At 36.4% G+C, this 19,757-nt stretch overlaps 3 protein-coding genes across 3 annotated transcripts; 1 reads left to right on the plus strand and 2 right to left on the minus strand.

Moving 5' to 3' along the window:
• Position 1: 1 nt before the first annotated feature.
• Positions 2–425, plus strand: LOC129741322 (probable cytochrome P450 6a14; the record flags this gene model as incomplete). The annotated part of the gene is made up of 1 exon (XM_055733043.1): positions 2–425. A coding segment is annotated over one exon (405 nt), but the record flags the coding sequence as incomplete, so codon positions are not given.
• Positions 426–8,218: 7,793 nt separating this feature from the next.
• LOC129741323 (probable cytochrome P450 6a23) lies at positions 8,219–9,874 on the minus strand. The gene is made up of 2 exons (XM_055733044.1): positions 8,700–9,874; positions 8,219–8,634 (listed from the first exon to the last, which is right to left on the minus strand). The coding sequence occupies exons 1-2, from the start codon at positions 9,781–9,783 to the stop codon at positions 8,219–8,221; spliced, it is 1,500 nt and encodes a 499-aa protein (XP_055589019.1). The 5' UTR covers positions 9,784–9,874.
• Positions 9,875–16,406: 6,532 nt separating this feature from the next.
• On the minus strand, positions 16,407–18,053 carry LOC129747608 (probable cytochrome P450 6a13). Its single transcript, XM_055741900.1, has 2 exons — positions 16,918–18,053; positions 16,407–16,845 (listed from the first exon to the last, which is right to left on the minus strand). The coding sequence occupies exons 1-2, from the start codon at positions 18,023–18,025 to the stop codon at positions 16,427–16,429; spliced, it is 1,527 nt and encodes a 508-aa protein (XP_055597875.1). The 5' UTR covers positions 18,026–18,053; the 3' UTR covers positions 16,407–16,426.
• Between the last annotated feature and the right edge of the window lie 1,704 nt (positions 18,054–19,757).

Below are 19,757 nucleotides of genomic sequence, written 5' to 3' on the forward strand. Positions count from 1 at the left end.
TCCACCCTTGGATAACACCTTCCGTGTGAATTCCGTTGACTACACCATTCCCGGTACCAGTCACCGAATCCCTGCCGGTACTTTCTTCCAAATTCCGATGTACTCCCTCCAGCGGGATCCAGAATACTTCCCGAATCCGGATCAGATGGATCCGTCCCGCTTTTTGCCGGAAGCAATCCGGGGGCGGCATCCGTTCAGCTATCTACCGTTCGGGGAAGGACCCCGCGTTTGCATTGGGCTGCGGTTCGGTTTGATGCAGGCCAAAATTGGGCTCGTTCAGTTGCTGAAAAACTATAGCTTTTTACCGGATCCACGCACCCTGGATCCGATGGTCTTCGATCCTGTTTCCATCACCCTCGCTCCGAAAGGGGGAATGTTTTTGAAGATCGAGAAGATCAACGTTTGAGATTTTCAAATCGATCATATGCGTGTACATAAATAAATAGGAAATCGAAGAATGGCAACAGTTTTATTTAATTCCAAATCCAGATTTTAAAAACAGATTTCAATTTAAATAAATGCGATAATAATTTAACTTCCCTTTTCCGAGCTCAAATCAAGCCGAAAAAAAAAGATTCAACAAATTTTTAGTTAATGTTGAAGGGATATTTGAGTAAGAAGGTAGATAAATTGCTGTTCACATGCTTGCAAACATGCAATTTCGGTGCCGTATTACAGCAACAGCTCTAGCAACGTAATCTACGTGTGAAACAATCAACATCAACTTTAAAAAAAAACCAGGTTTATTTGCAGACCTGTCCGGAGCTCCGATGCTCGGAAGCCGAACTGCAGAGCACCTGGATAGCGAGCTGCCGGTTTGATCGATTCGCACATACCCCTCCTATCCCAAACAAAATAACATTAATATAATCACAAAAAAAACTGTTATTAAACCGTTTTTTTAATAAACTTTCAAGAAAAAAATTATACTGGACACATGGACTTGTCATAGCACACAAAATATTCGTTTTCCATACAGAAGACTGTCTATGAGAAACACTTAGGTTTATGTGGAATATCGATTCAATTTTAAACTAGTTCATTTTTTATATAAATCACTCGTCTTCTTGGCGTCCTCTTGAATCCTATTATCAAATATAATTGAAACCAATATTCACCACACTTATTTTCTTCATATAACGAGAAGGCGACACCATCAGCATCATCTAGCGGACAAAATGGAAGCACTAATTCGATTAATTCGTCTAACTTGGGAATAGCGTGTACTCCGGACTAGACTTGATCAGGGATGCCAGTATAATAAACGATTTTTTATTTCTATTCTTGCACCATAACAATTTTACTGAATTAACAAACAAACAAAAAGGGGTTTAAGGGGGGGGTAGGGTCTAACACTTTCAAAAAATCGATTTTTTTATTTTTTTATTTTCTTAATGTAAAACATTTCAAGAATGTTGTGTCAAATTTTCAAGTCAATTGAAGCAAAACTGTAGAAGCTATAGGCCTTTATCTCCTCCTATCTAGTACTGCAAGAAAGCAAGAGCAGAAACTTCAAACGCGTTTTTCTGGAAAGCACATTTTTAAAGTCCGTGGACATCGTCATTTGAAAACTCTTTATCCGATTCTTTTCAAATTTGGAACGTATTTTCTACATATAAAATACCAGACCCCAACGTTTTTCTTTATTGATTTTTTTACTTTGGGGAGATTTTAGAGGTGAAAAATGGCGGATTTTTAACTGAAAAATCATAGATTTTACTTTAAACAGCCACAAAAAATTCATAAAAGAAGAATATCTCCATTCCATACTTGTAAATATTTCTGAACAAAATGTGGAGCGGAGTAACTACTTTCAATTACCTTCCTTATTTGATTATTTCAAAAGATAGATTTGGATCGGCATAAAGTGTTTTTTATAAAAAGATTTTAAATTCAATCGGTCAGAATAGAAAAAAAACTGCTTAGATATTTATAAAATTTTGCTAACTAATAGTTAAGGAAAAGAATATTTACGTAGAAATATCGTTATTTTTTCTATACTAGATGATGGGTTTCGCTTTTCAATTTTGAAAAAATGGTTTTTTTCGACGATTCGTATTAAAAGAAGGCATTGTTATTGTCTTATAGCTAGATGTTTCTAGTTAGTATTTGAAAATTTTCAAACAAATTGGTTTATCATTATCTAACTATGAAGTTAGTTAGATCATTTATCAAATCCAGATCTTAGGTCAAAGGATATTTTACCGAGCTTTTAACCAGCAATGACATGAAAAAATCTCTTTTTGAATTTTTATAATTATTGGATTGATTTAAAAAAAAATCAATGCTTACAAATCATTTCCGAAGTGCCAGTGCTCCAAAAAAAAACAAAAGGCTAACAATTAATATCCCTGTACTCTGATAATGGACTTGGATTTATGCCTAAGAGACTTGTGACATATCTTTAAGTTTCCGAAAAACTTGAAAGAAGTGTGGTGGTGGTGCGAATTTTGAATTCGTTTCACAAATGAGTTTTAGTGTACGAAAACTCATAAAAAAAGTGATGAAAATATGTTTGGACGGCAGCATTTCGACAGCTCCAGATTAACATTTTGAAGCGGCACAAATTGACTTTTTTTTATTAATAGAGACAAATGTGTGCAACAGAATTGTTTTTATCTACTAAAATTAAACCAATTGTACTGAGATCAATAAACAAAATTCTTTCGATTCTACATGAGTAATCAGGATGTGATATATTTCTTAATGTTTTCCCATCATTTATTTGAGCACGTTAACATAAAACAAAAATCTAAACAAATGAAAAATCAAAGCTGGAAAAATTTCACAGGAACAACCATCGAGGAGAAATCAAAAATTCAGCACATTTGCTCTAAATTAACACGAAAATTTAGTGCACATTAAGCATCATGTGATTTGTTATTAGCAAGATGGAAAATTTCTGTTTTCGCCTTGGAATGTAACGAAATTATAAATAAAAATTCATCTCGGGTTCCAAATGGCATGTATGTTGGTTTTGAAATGAAACATTTTAATTATTCATCAAGTCTTTACTTTTACAAAACAAATGATAATCTAAAACACAAAAAACTATTTCAATATAACTAGGAATAATGGATAATAATCATTTTTGAATTTCCTTGTATTCATTACTTTATCTTTGTTTAATTTTCGTCTCTTAGATTTTTTTTTATCAATTTATTTATTTATTTACATAGTATTCCGTCTTACGACATAACTTGACGAACATAATTCCTAAAATTCACTCGGTTCATAGCAACCGTTCTCCAATTTCTCGGGCACCCCACGTTCGCCAGATCACGCTCCACTTGGTCTAACCACCTCGCTCGTTGCGCCCCCGCTCTTCTTGTTCCTACCGGATTCGTAGCGAACACCTGTTTTGCAGGACAGTCGTCCGGCATTCTCGCAACATGCCCCGCCCAACGTATCCGGCCAGCCTTCACCACCTTCTGGATACTGGGTTCGCCGTAGAGGCGCGCGAGCTCGTGGTTCATCCTTCGCCTTTTTTATCAAGCTTCTGCTTATTTTGATTTGCCGTTATGTATGACATATTCTAAGTAACGGTTCGTTGCTTAAAACTGTAAATTAAGACAGAATTGAAATAAATTTCATGGAATGCGATTAAATGAAACTAAAAGGCGCTAATGTTTGATTAAGAATATGTAATTTGTTTGTTTACTCGTTGTTTATAATTATTTATAAAGTCATAATAAATGAGTCATTTATTACGAATGCTTAACCTTAACCGCTATTAAGCCTACCCCTATTCTGATTCTGAACATTACAAACACGATTTTCAAGGGTTTAGATAACGTTTTAAGAATTGTAAGAATTTTGGCTGTTAATAATTTGTATTTATTCAAAAAGGACTCATTTTACTTCCGCTCTTTCGATATGCTACGCCACACTTTTTGCGATTGTCAATTGAAAAATCAGGACACCTGGCATCTCTGATCAAAGCTCCGAAAAAATTCACAGTGTAATACTTCCATTTCTGACGCCAGATAGCGCTATTCGTGTCTCCCGTTTTCTCGTTAAGTGGTATATATCGGTTCAAGTATATCTGCTATTATTTAACTTATGTAAGTAGGTATGAAGAATTGAAGCTACAATGCGTTGACGGATAAAAAAAGACGACAGTTGTTTCAATTATTTCAGCAAGTTATGCAAAAAATCAAAGTGTAGTTGATTTCGCATACAACTATAAATATAATAGACTCAACTCAACATTGTACGATTGATTTTAGGCAATCAACTATGATAGATATATATTCAGCTATACAGTCCTGGTTGACCTCTCACATTTAACACTTACTTACAGTTTCAACACCTATCCAAACTTTATCCTACAAAGCTCATCTGATGCTTGCCTATCCGCCTATTCTTCATGCCTTTACAAATTCTTCTACCTAGCGTTTCATCTCGCCGCACGTGTCAATGAACATATTGAATTAATTTAACAATAAATACGGTAGATTTGACTGTAATGGTATAATTGATTTAGCTGTAAAAATAATTGATTGAACTACAAATGTATGATTGATTCTAGTCATTGAACTATAAATAAACCAAATTAAACTTTATTTTTAATGTATCTATGTTCTCTGGTAAGTTTGGTCCATTTTGTCCATTACATGAATTTGACTGCAGTATAGATATAGATACCGAATAATGGTATTCGACGAACGGCAGATGTAGAGAATATTGACCTTTTCAACTTTGGGCCCAACGAATATTCGGTCGAAGTTTTAGTTGAGTTTGAATACAAAAACAAAAGCAAAAATTACATTTCTCTTCTATTTCATGCCATTCATGTTCTTAAGTCGATTTTTCACAACCATTTAACCACAGACAAACAGACAGGTCACTCTTAAGAAAATCTGGTCATTTTTTCGCAAAGTGATTACATTGCCATCTGTTGGCGACATTTCCTACCATGAAATCTTGACATTAATTACTGATACCGTAAACAAGCAGTTTGGAATTTTTCTCCACTAAGCTGTTGCAATAAGAAGGTTTTTGAAGAAAGTTTTATTAGTTTTATACTTTTAGTTGGGATTAGGTTTCCAAAATTGGTAAAAACGACCTTATACTTCCAGCAGGTGGGTGTCTGTGATTTAAATCTCTGATTTGAAAAAAAAACGTCACCAATAACTGAAAGGACATAAGATGACTTTTCGCTTCTTGGGCTTTTATCACCAAAGTGAATGGGTTCGTGTGAAATCAGGAACAAAACATGTCGAATCAGGTGCCAAGCAATTTGAAATTGCTTATTTGATATCGAATTAGATGGAAAGTCGAATTTGAGCAAGAAATCTTCAAAATAGTTATTGAAAAACTTTAACTTTAAGTATACCATATTTTAAACCATATACATACATCGTGTATAGTCGATGTTTACATACAAGAAATGTAAACATCCTAGATATTCATGATAAGCTACGTGTAACGACGTTGTAAGTTGAGTAAATCATCAGGAAACTTAAAACTTCTGTTTAATTTGAAACACCATTTATGATTTTACTCGTTGACAGAATGCATTCCCAAGCACAAGACAAATCTGCACGTTTTGGTCAATTTTCTTTTTCATAGATTGTGAATTTCGGTCAAAATTATCCACATACCGTCAACTGGGGCAACATGCAACAATTTTGAACTTCAATAGCTTCTAAAAAACTTATGTTTACAGTTAATCGTGTCCTTTATGCATCAAAAGTTTTAAGGATGCTGGGACATCAAATTGGCGTAGTTAAAAAAATTATTGGTTTTTTCAGTTATTTTTAATTTTCTAAAAACATGCGATTTTCACCCTTCTTAAAAAATGGGGTAACTTGCAACAAACTTTGTTTTAATGAAAAATCTTATGAACACGTACGAAAATTCATAATTTTTAATATATTTGCGATATCTTAAAGACCATTACGCATGACAATACCAATTGCAGTAGTTTTTGGGTCTGTAAAAACAAATTTTCACATTTTTTTCTGAAATTAAGGATGCTGCATACATTTAGGGGTTAAATAATACTACGAAAAATTCTAAAAGCTGAAATCATAAAAATAAATGTTTGGATGAATGAAAATTCAATGTTTACAAACGCGTGATTCAAAACATTCATATTCCAACACTTGGAAACGAGATTTACAAGGTATTTCTTTGATTTGCATTTTGTTGCATTTAACCCCAGACACCTAACTGAATATTAAAAATATTTATTTAAAAAAATAGGGTGATTGTTCGAAAAATATTTTTACACCAACAATGTTGGTATAATATGAGGAAACCTGTAAAAAGTTTGTAGGTAATTTTATCAAGCCGATCCGTCATACTGGGTAAAGTTTTTTTCGGCATCAAAAAATGTTAAAATTTGTACATTTATTGCTCGATTTTTCAAATTTTACATAAAAAAAAAACTTAAGACAACTAGCTTAAGATGCGAGAAATTATGTCATCATCATTTTGTTATCATTAAAATATAACTTTATTACAATACATTAAATTAAAAATTGATTCAATGTAGTGTTATATAAATGTTGCATCGAACCCCGCTGTTGCATGATGCCCCGTTTGACGGTACATTATGTTAAGGATATTTATATGGTACAAACCCTCTTCTCTATACTTTTTTACTCTGGTTTGTTTCACTTTTGTCTGAATTCTAACTCATGAACAGAAAACAACATATGGTCAGTTATCCTGATAGTTACTGGAATTATTAAAAACATCATTGTTCTTTCATATCTATCTTAAATCTTGAAGTTTCATTTTTTTTTAAACTTTTCACGTAACCCGCTTGGTTCAAATTGGTGAAATGATGTTGGGCTATGCGCTCCATGTGCATTTTTCTTATTTACAAATTATATTCTCAACTCGGAATTCTACACAATTAATCCTAGCAGTCCCTTGACTTTCATCCCTGTTTACTCTTATCTCAAACTGTCCTCGCAACTCGTTTGATAATTTATTTTTATAATACAGGTAAATTCTATCATACTTCATACTTTATACTCGAAAAACACCTTTTAATAACTTTAAATTTCAGCTCGACCCACTTCTTTAAATTTCAAGCTGTCTTCTCGACTCGCTTTGAATTGCTTTCTAATCTCAAGCCGTCCTCTAAACCCCCTCGATTATCAATTTGATATGATTTAAAGCTGTCCTCTTTATTCGCCATTCAATTTCAAGCTGTTTAACAACTCGATTGAAATAACTATCGATATGTTCAGACTGCCCTCTCGTTTTTCAATCTCAAGCTGTCCTCTCCACATGCTTGAAATTTCTATTGACGCTTTCCTCTCAAATCGCCTTTTCAATTTCAAGCTGTCCTCTCAGCTCGCTTGAAATTTTCAACATGGTCAAGCTGTGCTGAACATTTCAGTATTATTTTTTTCTCAACAAAACTTGAACTAAGCTGGGTATACTTATTTCCATCAATTCCAGTTTTAGCCTTTTTCATAACTCGCCCATTTGATTTTTTCATTAATTTGACCTATTTACATTTCACATTATTAACTGATTCTACCACACATTTTCGTACTGGGTTATCAATAAACTGCTTTATTTTTAAACAAGTTTGATGAAAATTGTTACAGCGTGAATCAATTATGGTTCAATTTTTTAAACTTATTTTTCGTTTTTCGAAGTTTACGATAAATTACCTGCCACGTCGCCAAATGTGCAGACCTGTCCGCAGCTCTGAAGCTCGGAAGCCGCACTGGAGAGCACCCGGATCACCAGCTGTCGGGGGAACGACACACACTGCTGACTTGCTCGCTTTCTCGCCGACTGACTGACTAACTGCGTGCACGCTTGAGGCGAATGACTCAATGTCGGTTTAATCTACTCACCAGAAATATTTATGTCCATATGCTCAATCGCATCAGCATTTTATAACTTGACTGGACACTCGATTTCTTTCTCTGGATAATTTTTCCAACAGTACGCAATATCGATTCCAGAGTGCGCATCGATCGATTTGAAGAAATGCTATCCCAGTTAGGAAAGGCCACCCAACTTTTAAAATAAAACAGGAAATTGCTACGATAAAATCGGGCTAAACAGGTACATTTTTTCTACAGGGAATTTTTTGTCACATTTTTCAACCTACAAACCTACAAAATATGACAAAATAAATTGAATATTTGTTCTAAGTGTCATGTTAGTGTGATCAGTGATTTTATTCAACAGTTATCTTAAAAGTACGTATTAAAAAAACCGCGCACCAACCCTCACACCACTAGAATGATCGAACTCTATCAACCTTCAGCCGTAAAGTGCCTTCCGCAGGTCTCAGTACCCTCGCATTGGGCATTAAACACACTCCTGCGCCTTTATCGTTATCAGTTAGCGAAAACCGAAAGCTACGTATCAAGGTCACCAAGCCAATCTTGCAAATCATCGGAGCAAACCGGGCTCCGACACAGCTTCGCTGGCCAGCTCCAAACGGAAGATAGCTGAACGTAGGCCAGCTTTTGGTACAGCGGTCTGGGGAAAAACGGTCCGGATTGAACTGCTCCGGAGATGGAAAGTGATCCGAATCGTGATGCAAGGCGTAGATCGGAATGATGAAGGGCGTTCCTCCGGGAACGTTGTCATGGGTCTGGCTGGATCTGCGATAAATGAAATCTACCGGTGGGTATTTCCGTAGTGTTTCTAAGTAAGGGGGGACGTTTTTTTTTCAAAAGGGTTTATGTGTTTCATAGGAATATAAAGCTTACCGCGGAGTACTTGATCCAGATATGTCAGGGATGAGATCAATTCAAACGTTAGCTGTCCATCTGTTTCCTTCAGAGCGTTAAAAATCTCTTCCCTGAGACGCTTTTGAATAACGGGGTTGTTTGCGACTTCATACAAACAAAAAGCCATCGTTGCAGAACAAGGCTGAATCCCGTATAGCGCAAAACTGTAACATTGAGCTGTTATCTGGCGCAGAGTCATTTTTTCCTGTTGACGTACTTGGATAAAATGTTGCAACAGATCATGTCTGCGTATTTGATAACTTTCCCGATGAAGGACTGTAGCCTGACAGATACTGGTGAAAAATTTTTCAACTGCTTTCTCAGTAATCTTCAAGTCAAACTTCCGAGAAATGAAAGGAAACGAGAATGCAAACCACTGCTTGATGAACGGGATCAATTTGAATCTTGAAGCTTCTCTACTCATACAATGGAATTCTGTCCTTGGATTAGAAATTGTGCGGCATCGTATTCCGAAAATGTTTGTTCCAATAGTTTGGGTCACATAACGCTCCATTAAATCCAAGATATCCAAATTCTTCCGATTCTTTTGTTTTTCTTTCCGGATGATACCGTTTAGCTCGTTTGCAGCGGCAGCAATATCCGCAAACATTCTTTTCAGGACCTCGTCATTTTGAATAGGGCCTAGTATATCTCTTGAACTCCTCCATCCATCTCCGACCGAATTGTAGGTCGTACAACTAAGAGGATCACTGTTCTCGTTGATGTATAACCTTGGGCTATTATAAACCGATTCATCTTCCACTAATATCCGTCGTATTCGTTCCGGGTCAACAACCAAAATCGAGGGTGTTAAAAAGAAATTAAAACCTCCAACCGGAAATCGTCTCTCTTTAAGTTCATCATACACTCGTTGAAGAATGACCGAAGAGTGCTCACTACGCCATATTCTCCCTACATTGCCGAACAACCAATGACTTCCAGCTACGAACGGAATTTTCCGGCAGGACCAGTACAATTGTCGGGACCGAACGGCACTCCAAACATAGAACAGAGCAATCAAAAACACCAGCCCCGTCAACAAAGCAGTTCCAATGGCAAGCATTTCGCAGTTTCAAGGCCGAACTAACTGACCCAGCCAAAAGCTGGCAGAACTCTTTTCTTTTGGCCGAATTAATCAATTGCTCACCGGGAGTGCGTTATCGCAACTAGGTGGCGGGGAGGAAAGCTTGCATGGCCATTATCGCAGAAACAAAGCCAGCAGCGACTGATGACGAAAGAACGCGTTTTCTCTGTTGTTGTCCACAGTCCATACATTTATCTACAGGTTGACGTTGGGTAGATTAAACTTACGGATACGGAACATCGAATTAACCGTCAATCGAACATGGTCATTTCGAAAATATGATATTGATCTTTTTTTTGGGGATTTTAAGCATCTAAGGCTTTTGTGTCCCTGATCAGAGATGCCGACTGTTTTTCAGAAAAGTTTGTAAGATTTCGAAAAAATGTCTGGAAAAGTCTGGATGTGGAACTTTATAGGTGAAGATCTTTTTTTTCCTTGGTCGGAAGATCGCAAAAGTACCGAAACTCATTACTTGATAATATAATCATACATTCTATACACTATCAATGTCTGAGACTATTGTGGTTGTACCGCCAGTACCTACTACGTTCTATGCTTAAATCTTAAATCTTTGTACCATTCCTCACTTAAAAAAAGAGTGTGTGTAAAAAACACGCTTTCTGTTTCTCAGTTTCTGATGAATTTCTAGCTACTGTGTAGAGTAAAGGCGTTACACTAATTGAGAGCTTTTCATCAACATGCCCTCCAGCCTAGGGATACCATACGTACATCGATTGGAAATTGACGTACTCTTCTTTTTGTGAAATTTAACAAAATGTACTCATTTTTTCTTGATAGACATTCTATCAGAAGAAACATATTTTTCTAGTTTCAAATTTGTGTTCCACATCTATAAACGTACGTGCATACCAACTTTGAATGGAATATGTTCAATTTACAACAATTCTAGACGAAATAAACCCAATAAGCGCCTTTGAGTATGCAATAAACGCCCAAACAGTAATGTTTTGAGTGGTTTAACTTCAAATACTACTGTTTTTTTTTTTTCAAATCCAGCTATGAACATTCAGCCCTAGACGTTTTTCTTCTCGATAATTAATAAACATTTGAAATGATTAAAAATGAAAATTATGATTATCATTAAAGTTCTTCCAACAAATTGCATGTATTTCAATGAGGTAATATATCTCGGTTTAAGATTAAGTAACGTTTATTAGAAAAATGATCTCAATGTACTCTTTTTGGCGTTGTAGGATCTGGAAACCCTACTCTAGCCTTAAATTTTAACACCGATCAAGCTTTCTTGTTGATTGTTGATTGTTGATTTCAACTAATGCCTGTCTTTCCACCTTTCTTTCATATCTGTAAAATGTTTCTCTCCCAAAAGTTTCATCTCGCCGAGCATGCCATGAAAATTTGCATTGCTTTAAAATGATCAATTCGAATCATTGCCTGCTATTTTACCACGAACATTTTGAATTTTGTCTGTTTTGTACCAAATTTTCTTGTCCAAACTCAAAGTCTGGAAATGTCTGCACTGAAAATAATTTCAACTTAAAAGGTACCGTCAACTGGGGCAACATGCAACACTTTTCAACTTCAAAGGCTTCTAAAATCTTAATGCTTATAGATTATCATACCTCTTGTACATCAACAGTTTTAAGGTTGATGGGGCACCAAAATGACGTAGTCAGAAAAATTATTGGTTCAACCAGTTAATTTTAAATTTACAAAAACATGCGATTTTCAACAAACTATGTAATTAATGAAAAATCAAATGAAAACGTTTGAAAATTTAAAATTTTTGATACATTTGTGATGTCATAACGCATAAAGCACCAAATGCAGTAATTTTTGGTTTTGTTCGAATTAAATTTAACATTGTTTTTGCCAAAAATATTCTTAAAAAAAGGGTTAATCTGATGCAAACATTTAGGGGTAAAAAATACTACAAAATATTCTATAATTTCAAACCATGTAAATAAATCTTAGGATGGATGAAATTTTAATGTTAACAAACGCATAATGCAAAACAATCATATCCCAGCACATGGATATACGATTTATGAGATTTAGTTCTGATTTGCATTTTGTTGCATTTTGCCCCAGACAGCTAACTGAGCTATAAAAATATTCAAAAAAAAAATTGGAGTTTGTCCGAAAAATATTTATACATCAACAGTGTGGGTATAGGATAATGAAACCAATATAAAGTTTGTAGATGATAGCATTAAGCCAATCCGTCATACTAGGTAAAGATTTTTACGGCATCGAAAAATGTAAAAATTTGTACATCTATTGCTCGATTTTTTTTTTATGAGAATCAAAAACTTTAAAAAACTCTTTCACGATGTTAAAAACTATATTATCATCAATTTGTTCGATGATCACTTTATTCCAGTATTTTGAAATAAAAATTGAATGAGTGTTGAGGTATACAAATGTTGCATCTAACCCTGCTTTTGCATGATGCCCCGTTTGACGGTAAGTGACATCTGGAGTGAATTTTGGCCAAATTAATGTGAATTTTAAGTGACCGTCAAGTAAAAATCACTTAAGTGATCCATCAAGTGAATTTCAAGTGAGCGACAAAGTGAATTTCAAATGTTTGCTCAGGTCGTTATAGGGTGATACGGTCAAAACTTGGTCAATATCAACTTGACGTATTCCTTTCAATTTTGCATTTAAAAACCTAAACACCCCTCATTTTGAAGGTGTGTGTGTGTGTGTAGAATGTTGCTCCTATTTTGATTTTGAAATTCACTCTTCAGTTGTCAAAATGCCGTCCAACGAAGAAGAGCAGCGTATCAAAATTTTGCTCGCGCATCTCGAAAATCCGAGCTACTCGCACGTAAAGCTAGCAAAATCGCTCAAAGTTGCCAAATCAACCGTTACAAATGTAATTAAAGTGTTTGGGGAACGTTTGTCGACAGCCAGGAAGTCTGGATCGGGGGGAAATCGAAAACCGGAAGCCGCTGAGACGACAAAGAGAGTTGCCGGTAGTTTCAAGCGAAATCCTAACCTCTCTCTCCGAGATGCCGCAAATAAGCTGGGTGTATCGTCTACAACCGTGCATCGAGCTAAAAAAATAGCCGGACTATCGACTTACAAAAAGGTAGTGACTCCAAATCGCGATGATAAACAAAATACGACGTCCAAAACGCGATCCCCGAGGCTGTACACGACGTTGCTGACGAAGTTTGATTGCGTGGTAATGGACGACGAAACCTACGTCAAAGCCGACTACAAGCAGCTTCCGGGACAGGAGTTTTATACGGCAAAGGGAAGTGGAAAGGTAGCAGATATTTTCAAGCAAATGAAATTGTCAAAGTTCGCGAAGAAATATCTGGTTTGGCAAGCCATCTGTACCTGTGGCTTGAAAAGCAGCATTTTCATAGCTTCCGGGACTGTCAACCAAGAAATTTACGTGAAAGGGTGTTTGAATAAACGTCTTCTGCCTTTCCTGAAGAAACACGGTTGTTCCGTACTGTTTTGGCCGGATTTGCCGGATCTTGCCATTACGGTAAAAAGGCCATGGAGTGGTACGCCGCCAACAACGTGCAGGTGGTTCCCAAGGACAAGAACCCTCCCAACACGCCCAAGCTCCGCCCAATTGAGAAATATTGGGCTATTGTCAAGCGGAACCTAAAGAAGACCAAAAAAACTACTAAGGACGAGCAGCAGTTCAAGACAAACTGGCTTTCTGCGGCAAAGAAGGTGTACAAGGTGGCTGTACAAAATCTGATGGCAGGGGTTAAGCGTAAGACCCGGCAATTCGGTTTTGGAAAAGCGAAAGCCTAACTGAATATTTTTCCTGAATTTTATACTAATTAAACTTGAAAAAGAAATTTAATTTGATTTTTTGAATAAACGATTTCACCGATTTACACGCGTTTTCCCTTAACCAAATTTTGATCGTATCACCCTTTATTATCTTTCAAAAAAGTGGCTTTAGGTAAAATGTCGGAATATCAATCATGAATAAACTTTGTTTATTCAAAACAATTATTCATTTAAAAAAATACGTGAAAACCCCTCATTGTCTTTCCTTTTTTGGGTTCAAATAGAAGTTTCGGTTTGAAAATATCATTTACTTCTTTACTTTGACGAGACATTGTGGTTGCTTTTTTCTGAAATAATAATTAAAAAATAAAAAATAAATTAACGAGTATTTATTTACTTGCGTGATACTCACTTTAATTTCACTGCTCTTTTAAATTTCTAAAATAAATCATCATCTGAGTACGTAACTGAAACCTGATTGCTTTGGAAAAGGTTACTAAGACGTGTTATCCGATCATACGATGTTTTTACTGATCACAATGACAGGACACTCGACAATTTTCAGGCTAATTTCTTTTGCCAAATTTGTCAGGTTCGCAATACAGTAGGTGGCGAACCTACTATTTTCCGATAAAAATGCCCTGTTGGAAAAATGTACCTGTTAAGCCCGGTTTTATCGTAGGAATAGGCATTTTTTAAAAGTTATTTGGCGCTTTCTAACTGGGATAGCATTTCTTCAAATCGATCGATGCGCACTCTGGAATCGATATTTCGTACTCTTGGAAAAATTTTCCAACAAACGAAATCGAGTGACCCGTCAGTATGATCAGTGATGTTTCTGTCAACATGTGGAAAAATGCAATTGTTTAAAAACAAATAAATTGCTCTAATTCGCACCAATCAACTCTAACAAACCTCTGTTGTATCTCTTCCTAACAACAAAAAACAATCAATCCCGACATTGTTGACATTCGTTATGCAAAAATTCACATGCATTTCATGTGACGGGCAAGTGAATATTGGCTAATGTGACAGGTTAAGTGAGCATCGAGACATTCAGTGCCGTTCACTAAACACTCAAGTGATGGGTAAGTGAATATTGACTCGGTCATTTAAAACTTAAGTGAGAGGCAAGTGAAATGTACATGAGCCACTTGAAATGAAGAAATTCACTGAGTTTCCACTTTTAAGTGAATCTTCTAGTGTTTTTAAGTGTGATTTTGGGTTCAGTGTGGAAGAAATGTCTAGAGTCTGAAAACCAAAAAAATATTCTGACGAAAGTCTAAAAAATCTGGAAGATGCAGACAAAATCTGGAAGGTTGACATCACTGTCCCCGATACATTTCACCTTAATATCTCTAACGATTCGTAGCGTATTTTGAGAAGGCCCTAAAACTATTTTCAAGTGAGCTACACAATTCTTAGATGCAAAACTGTGGCATCCTACACAGAAAATAAAAAAAAGGTAAAGTTTACCGAGAAGCGAGGTGTTTTTTCACATATCTTTTTCAGTAAATTTTACCTTTTTTCATTCACCTAGTAAAAAGATAAATTTTATCTTTTTCGCATTCACGTAGTAAATATTGAATAATACCGTTTTTTCAATCACTGTTACAAAAGGTAAATGTTAGTTGGTTTGATTGGTTACTTCAATAAAAAAATAAACAAATAAAAAACAAAATTCATTCAACAATTGATATTTTTTGGGTTAAATAGAGCCTTTTACCTTATATGCATTCCTGGAATGTATCACCGTGTTTAAAAAAAATTGTTGAGGCAATTCGGCTTCGCGTTTTTCCGAGCCACCATGGCTGCTGAGTCCTCCTGCATCGCGTTAACACATTTAAGCCCATCTCCGTATGACTAATCCGGTCAGGTCGACCGAGCTGATTTTTCGGAATGATATCTGGAGGATGACGCGGAATACACTTCGAAGCTCTGTGGGCCGATCTGAAACAAAAGCAAAGTGTTATGACGAGAATCAGTACAACTAAATGATATCTAAGAAAACAGTTCCCATTCTGTTTCGATTTTCACGTATAAGGCATTTCCCCACTTGTCAGACGAACAGCTGATTTCTCATGTTTACATTTTCTCGGCATATCGTGGCATAGGGTAAACATAATAACAACATTACGCATGTTCAATGGCCAGATAATAACAAAATACAATTGGCAATGCAGTTTTAGTCGTTTTGCAAGCGCACCTTGGTGAGAAGAATATAAATTCGTTATTTAATTTATTGTAAATTCATAACAAGCTGAGACATGAAGGTGTGTTGATGCTTTTAATGAAAGAAATCTTTAAAAGAAAGCATTGAACCGTGCTTATCATCAAAGATCAAAATGGCGACCAGTTGGTGTTTACATTTTTCAAAACAAAAACAAAAAGCTACCCTACCACAATCTGTCTCAGGAAATACTCTATTTGGCACGAAGCAAACCTAACCAACAGCTAAACCTCAATAAACGGGTTCGCAAACAGTTACTTTTTTTCAAGATGAATTGTACCGTTTTGTATAGCTCAATCAAGGTTAACTTCACCTCGCTACGAGCTAAGTTTTACCTTACTTGGATTTCCTTTTTTTCTAGGTGAATTGTACTTTTTTATTCAACTCAATTCAGGTGAACTTCTCGTCGCTACGAGGTAAGATTTACCTTATTTGGATTCACCTTTTTTCTCGGAAAATTGTTCCTTTATTCCAGCTCGATTCAGGTTAACTTTAACTCACTGTGAGGTGAGTTTCGACTCGAAAAAGGCAAACGATGTTTAGCAATCGGTAGCCCAACTTTCCGTTCCAGAATCTAGCTAGGAATCAGGTCAGCTTTTGGACTGTTTAGAAACAATTAAAATCGTGATTCCGACCATCAATTTTGTCTCAATTTATTGGCTCTATTTTCAAGTACAGTGCACTTTTGGGCCGCAGCAGAATCCCCTTCGGATCGAACTCCATCTTCATTGGGGTACGTGCTTCTGCCGAAAACCGGAAGTGTTGCAGCAGTGTCACGAGTCCGACCTTAGTTTGCAGCAGTCCAAAGCGCAACCCTATACAGTTTCTCGGGCCCTCGCCGAACGGCAGAAACAGGTACGGATTCCGGGATCCGACTTTTTCCGATTCAAACCTGTCCGTATCAAACCGTTCCGGATCGGGATAGTGGTCCGGGTCCCGCTGGATCGAGAACACCGGAATCCGGAACAACGTGTTTGCCGGAACTAGGAAATCGGTTTCCGGGATCTGGAAGGGACAATTGGAGATCCGGATCAGATTGTCTACCGGTGGGTACTTTCGAAGAGTTTCTGGAATTAAAGTGGGAGAGTTCAATATGAATATTGATGTAGGATTAAAAGTATAAAAAAGTGTATTATTACCATCGACTACTTTATTGAGATATTGCATCGACTGAATGGACTCATACGAAAGTTTTTGTTTTCCTTCAGCGTATACAGATTTTATTTCTTCCCTTAGCCGATCCTGAATGTCAATGTTAAGCGCAAGTTCATAGATGCAAAATGTCATGGTTGCCGATGATGTTTCGAACCCTGCTGTGAAAAATTGGAAACTCTGTGCAGCCAGCTCATTCAAAGTCATTCCTCCTACAACGCAATCTGCCGTGGTTCCGTTGTTTGTTTTGCCTTTTATCTGCATAAATTGAGTCAAAATATCATTGGAAGTTAGGTTTGTAGTTTTCCGAAAGTCCACGGATTCACGAGTAAGGTTCATAAAAAAATTCGACACGTCCATCGGAAACATCCTCATAGAAATGGTTTTGGCAAACGAGTTCAGATGGCCTCCGATGAAAAATTTGATCATCTGCATCGTATCAAACTGTAAGGCTTTCTTTCCCATAACGCTGAAATCTGAATCAGTATTTTTTAAGCTGTTGCACTCGATTCCAAAAACAACATTGCCAATAACGTCCACTGTGTATCTACTTGTGAGATCTCTTATTTCTATTTCAGCGAGAGTCTTGCTATTCTGCAAAAACACCCTCATACGATCGGCTACGTTCACCATCGTTGAAAACATAAGCTTCAACTTTCCGGAAGTAAAGACGGGTGTTAATTTTTGCCGCATCATCCTCCAATCGTTCCCAGATAGGGCGAATAAACCCCCACTCAGTGGATCGCCCTCAGGATTCACGTACACGCCTCGATCGTGAAACTTGTTGAAATCTTTTACTAAAATCGTTTTAACCAGATCAGGATCCACGACCAGTATTTCCGGTTCAATAAAGAACACAATTCCTCCACACTTCAGTCCCTGCCGTTTAAACTCGTAGTACAGCGGATCCAAAATATCGGAGCTCTGTTTGGTGTTTCCCAAACCGGCCGCATTTCCAACCAGAAACCTCGAGCCCTGACCAGAAGGAATTCCTAGGCGCTGCCAGTAGGTTTGCTTACGCCTCAAGTAGTTGAAGGCTAGCGCACCAAGGAGGATGACTGCAGCCACCAGAAAACTCACACCGTCGCCGTTCATAATGCGGGACAAGGCGAATGCAATGAACGTTTAGCACTATTGGAACATCGGCACCGAAAAGTTGTACTTATATAGAGAGAATTCAAAACAACAAGTGACAACAATTCTTGGAAAAATCGCCCTTAGTTCGATGTGATTAGAACTCAACTTACATCGGTCAATATTATTTTCGTAGTGCAAAATTGCATAAGAACCGAGTCAGTCATAATTACAAATTTTGCTCTTCAAATTCTTGCTTAGAAAATACAATTCATTAACGGTAATCTTAAGAACCATTCATTATCATCTGATCTCAGAGTAAAGTCTATGGAAGCTTGAAAAGTCTGTTATGTCAAAATCATCTTCGTCAAATATAATATTCCAGTTTCAAACGACAGAAATATCATGTAATTGCTATAAATAAGGGGGCCCTGCAAGCTGGGATCCAATTATATGTCAATTAGAATAAAATAGTTAATTTTGTCAATTTGTGCTTAACACACGCCACTAATATGGATAAGAACCTAATTGAAAAACTCCAACACAGTGAGGTTGCAATCTTTTCTATTTAGGGTGGAAAGGTTTGAAAATTGCATTGCATTTTCTACACGTGTTGCACGATTAAAGAATGTTTCCTTATCGTTGTGTGTAACATCCGGATGTTGTTTTGGTCAAAATATTTTTGTTGCAAATTTCTTTTTCGGCAATATCAGTTGAATGACTTCGAGCAGCTACTCTTTTACTTATTTTAAATAATCGATTGCCTGGTTATGAACCAGATAATCAGGTTTTAAGATCTAAATAGTCTAGGAAATTGTTCTAACTCAAATTGCTATTCTGTAAAAAAAAAAATTTTAAACCTGTTTAATAAAATGGAATGATCGTGGCATAATCACTTGAATTGAAAACTGTACATACGCAATGACTTAAATTGAATCAATTTTTTGGGACTAACTACAAATTTGATTTTTTTTCCTCTATTTCAGAACACCGTAGATAAGCTAGTCCAGCGTGCCAACGCGTCCATTCTGATCGGTACCTCATCGTGGAAGGAACAGTTTGTTGAAGCCCTCACAGTCAGTGCCGGTAAGTGAATAGTTTTTCATCAAAACCTTCTTATTTCGTGTTACTTGACGAACAGCTACAATGAATAATGTATACTCATAACATGGCCGTAGGAACGAGGGAGTTTTGGAGGTTAAACAACACCCCCCTCCCTTTCCCATGAGGATCTAGGGAAAGCAAGCCACGTTTTCTACTCTACACCCAAAATGTTTAAATTCTCAATTAAATTTTTATGATTGAGTATGGTTATTCAAACATAATTTTCTGACTCAAAACTAATACCCAAAATCTTAGAACCTTATCCCGGGTTCCGAATTCTGCTACAGTTTTTCAAAATGCTCTTACTTGTCGAAAGAAATTAAGTTCTAAGTAGGTATTGAATTTGAAACGAGATGAAACTCATTTGGTTTCATATGATCGAAATCAAATTAGTATTTCTGATAAAATTTTTCCTATAAAATTTTTGCTTGAATAATGCATACCTGAACAATAGTAAAAAAAATTTAAGCTTCTTGAAAAATGAAAGACTTTAGCCCTTCTTTTTTATTTTCAACATAATATCTGATACATTAATCCACTGCAAATATCACGACGGCCAGGCCAACCATGTGGAAGATATCGCAACAGATATTGGAACAAGGGGAGGAATAAAGCGTGGAATAAAGTTCCCTACAAAACGCTTCTTATG

Source organism: Uranotaenia lowii, chromosome 2 (assembly GCF_029784155.1).
Source record: "Uranotaenia lowii strain MFRU-FL chromosome 2, ASM2978415v1, whole genome shotgun sequence".
Classification (NCBI taxonomy): domain Eukaryota; kingdom Metazoa; phylum Arthropoda; class Insecta; order Diptera; family Culicidae; genus Uranotaenia; species Uranotaenia lowii.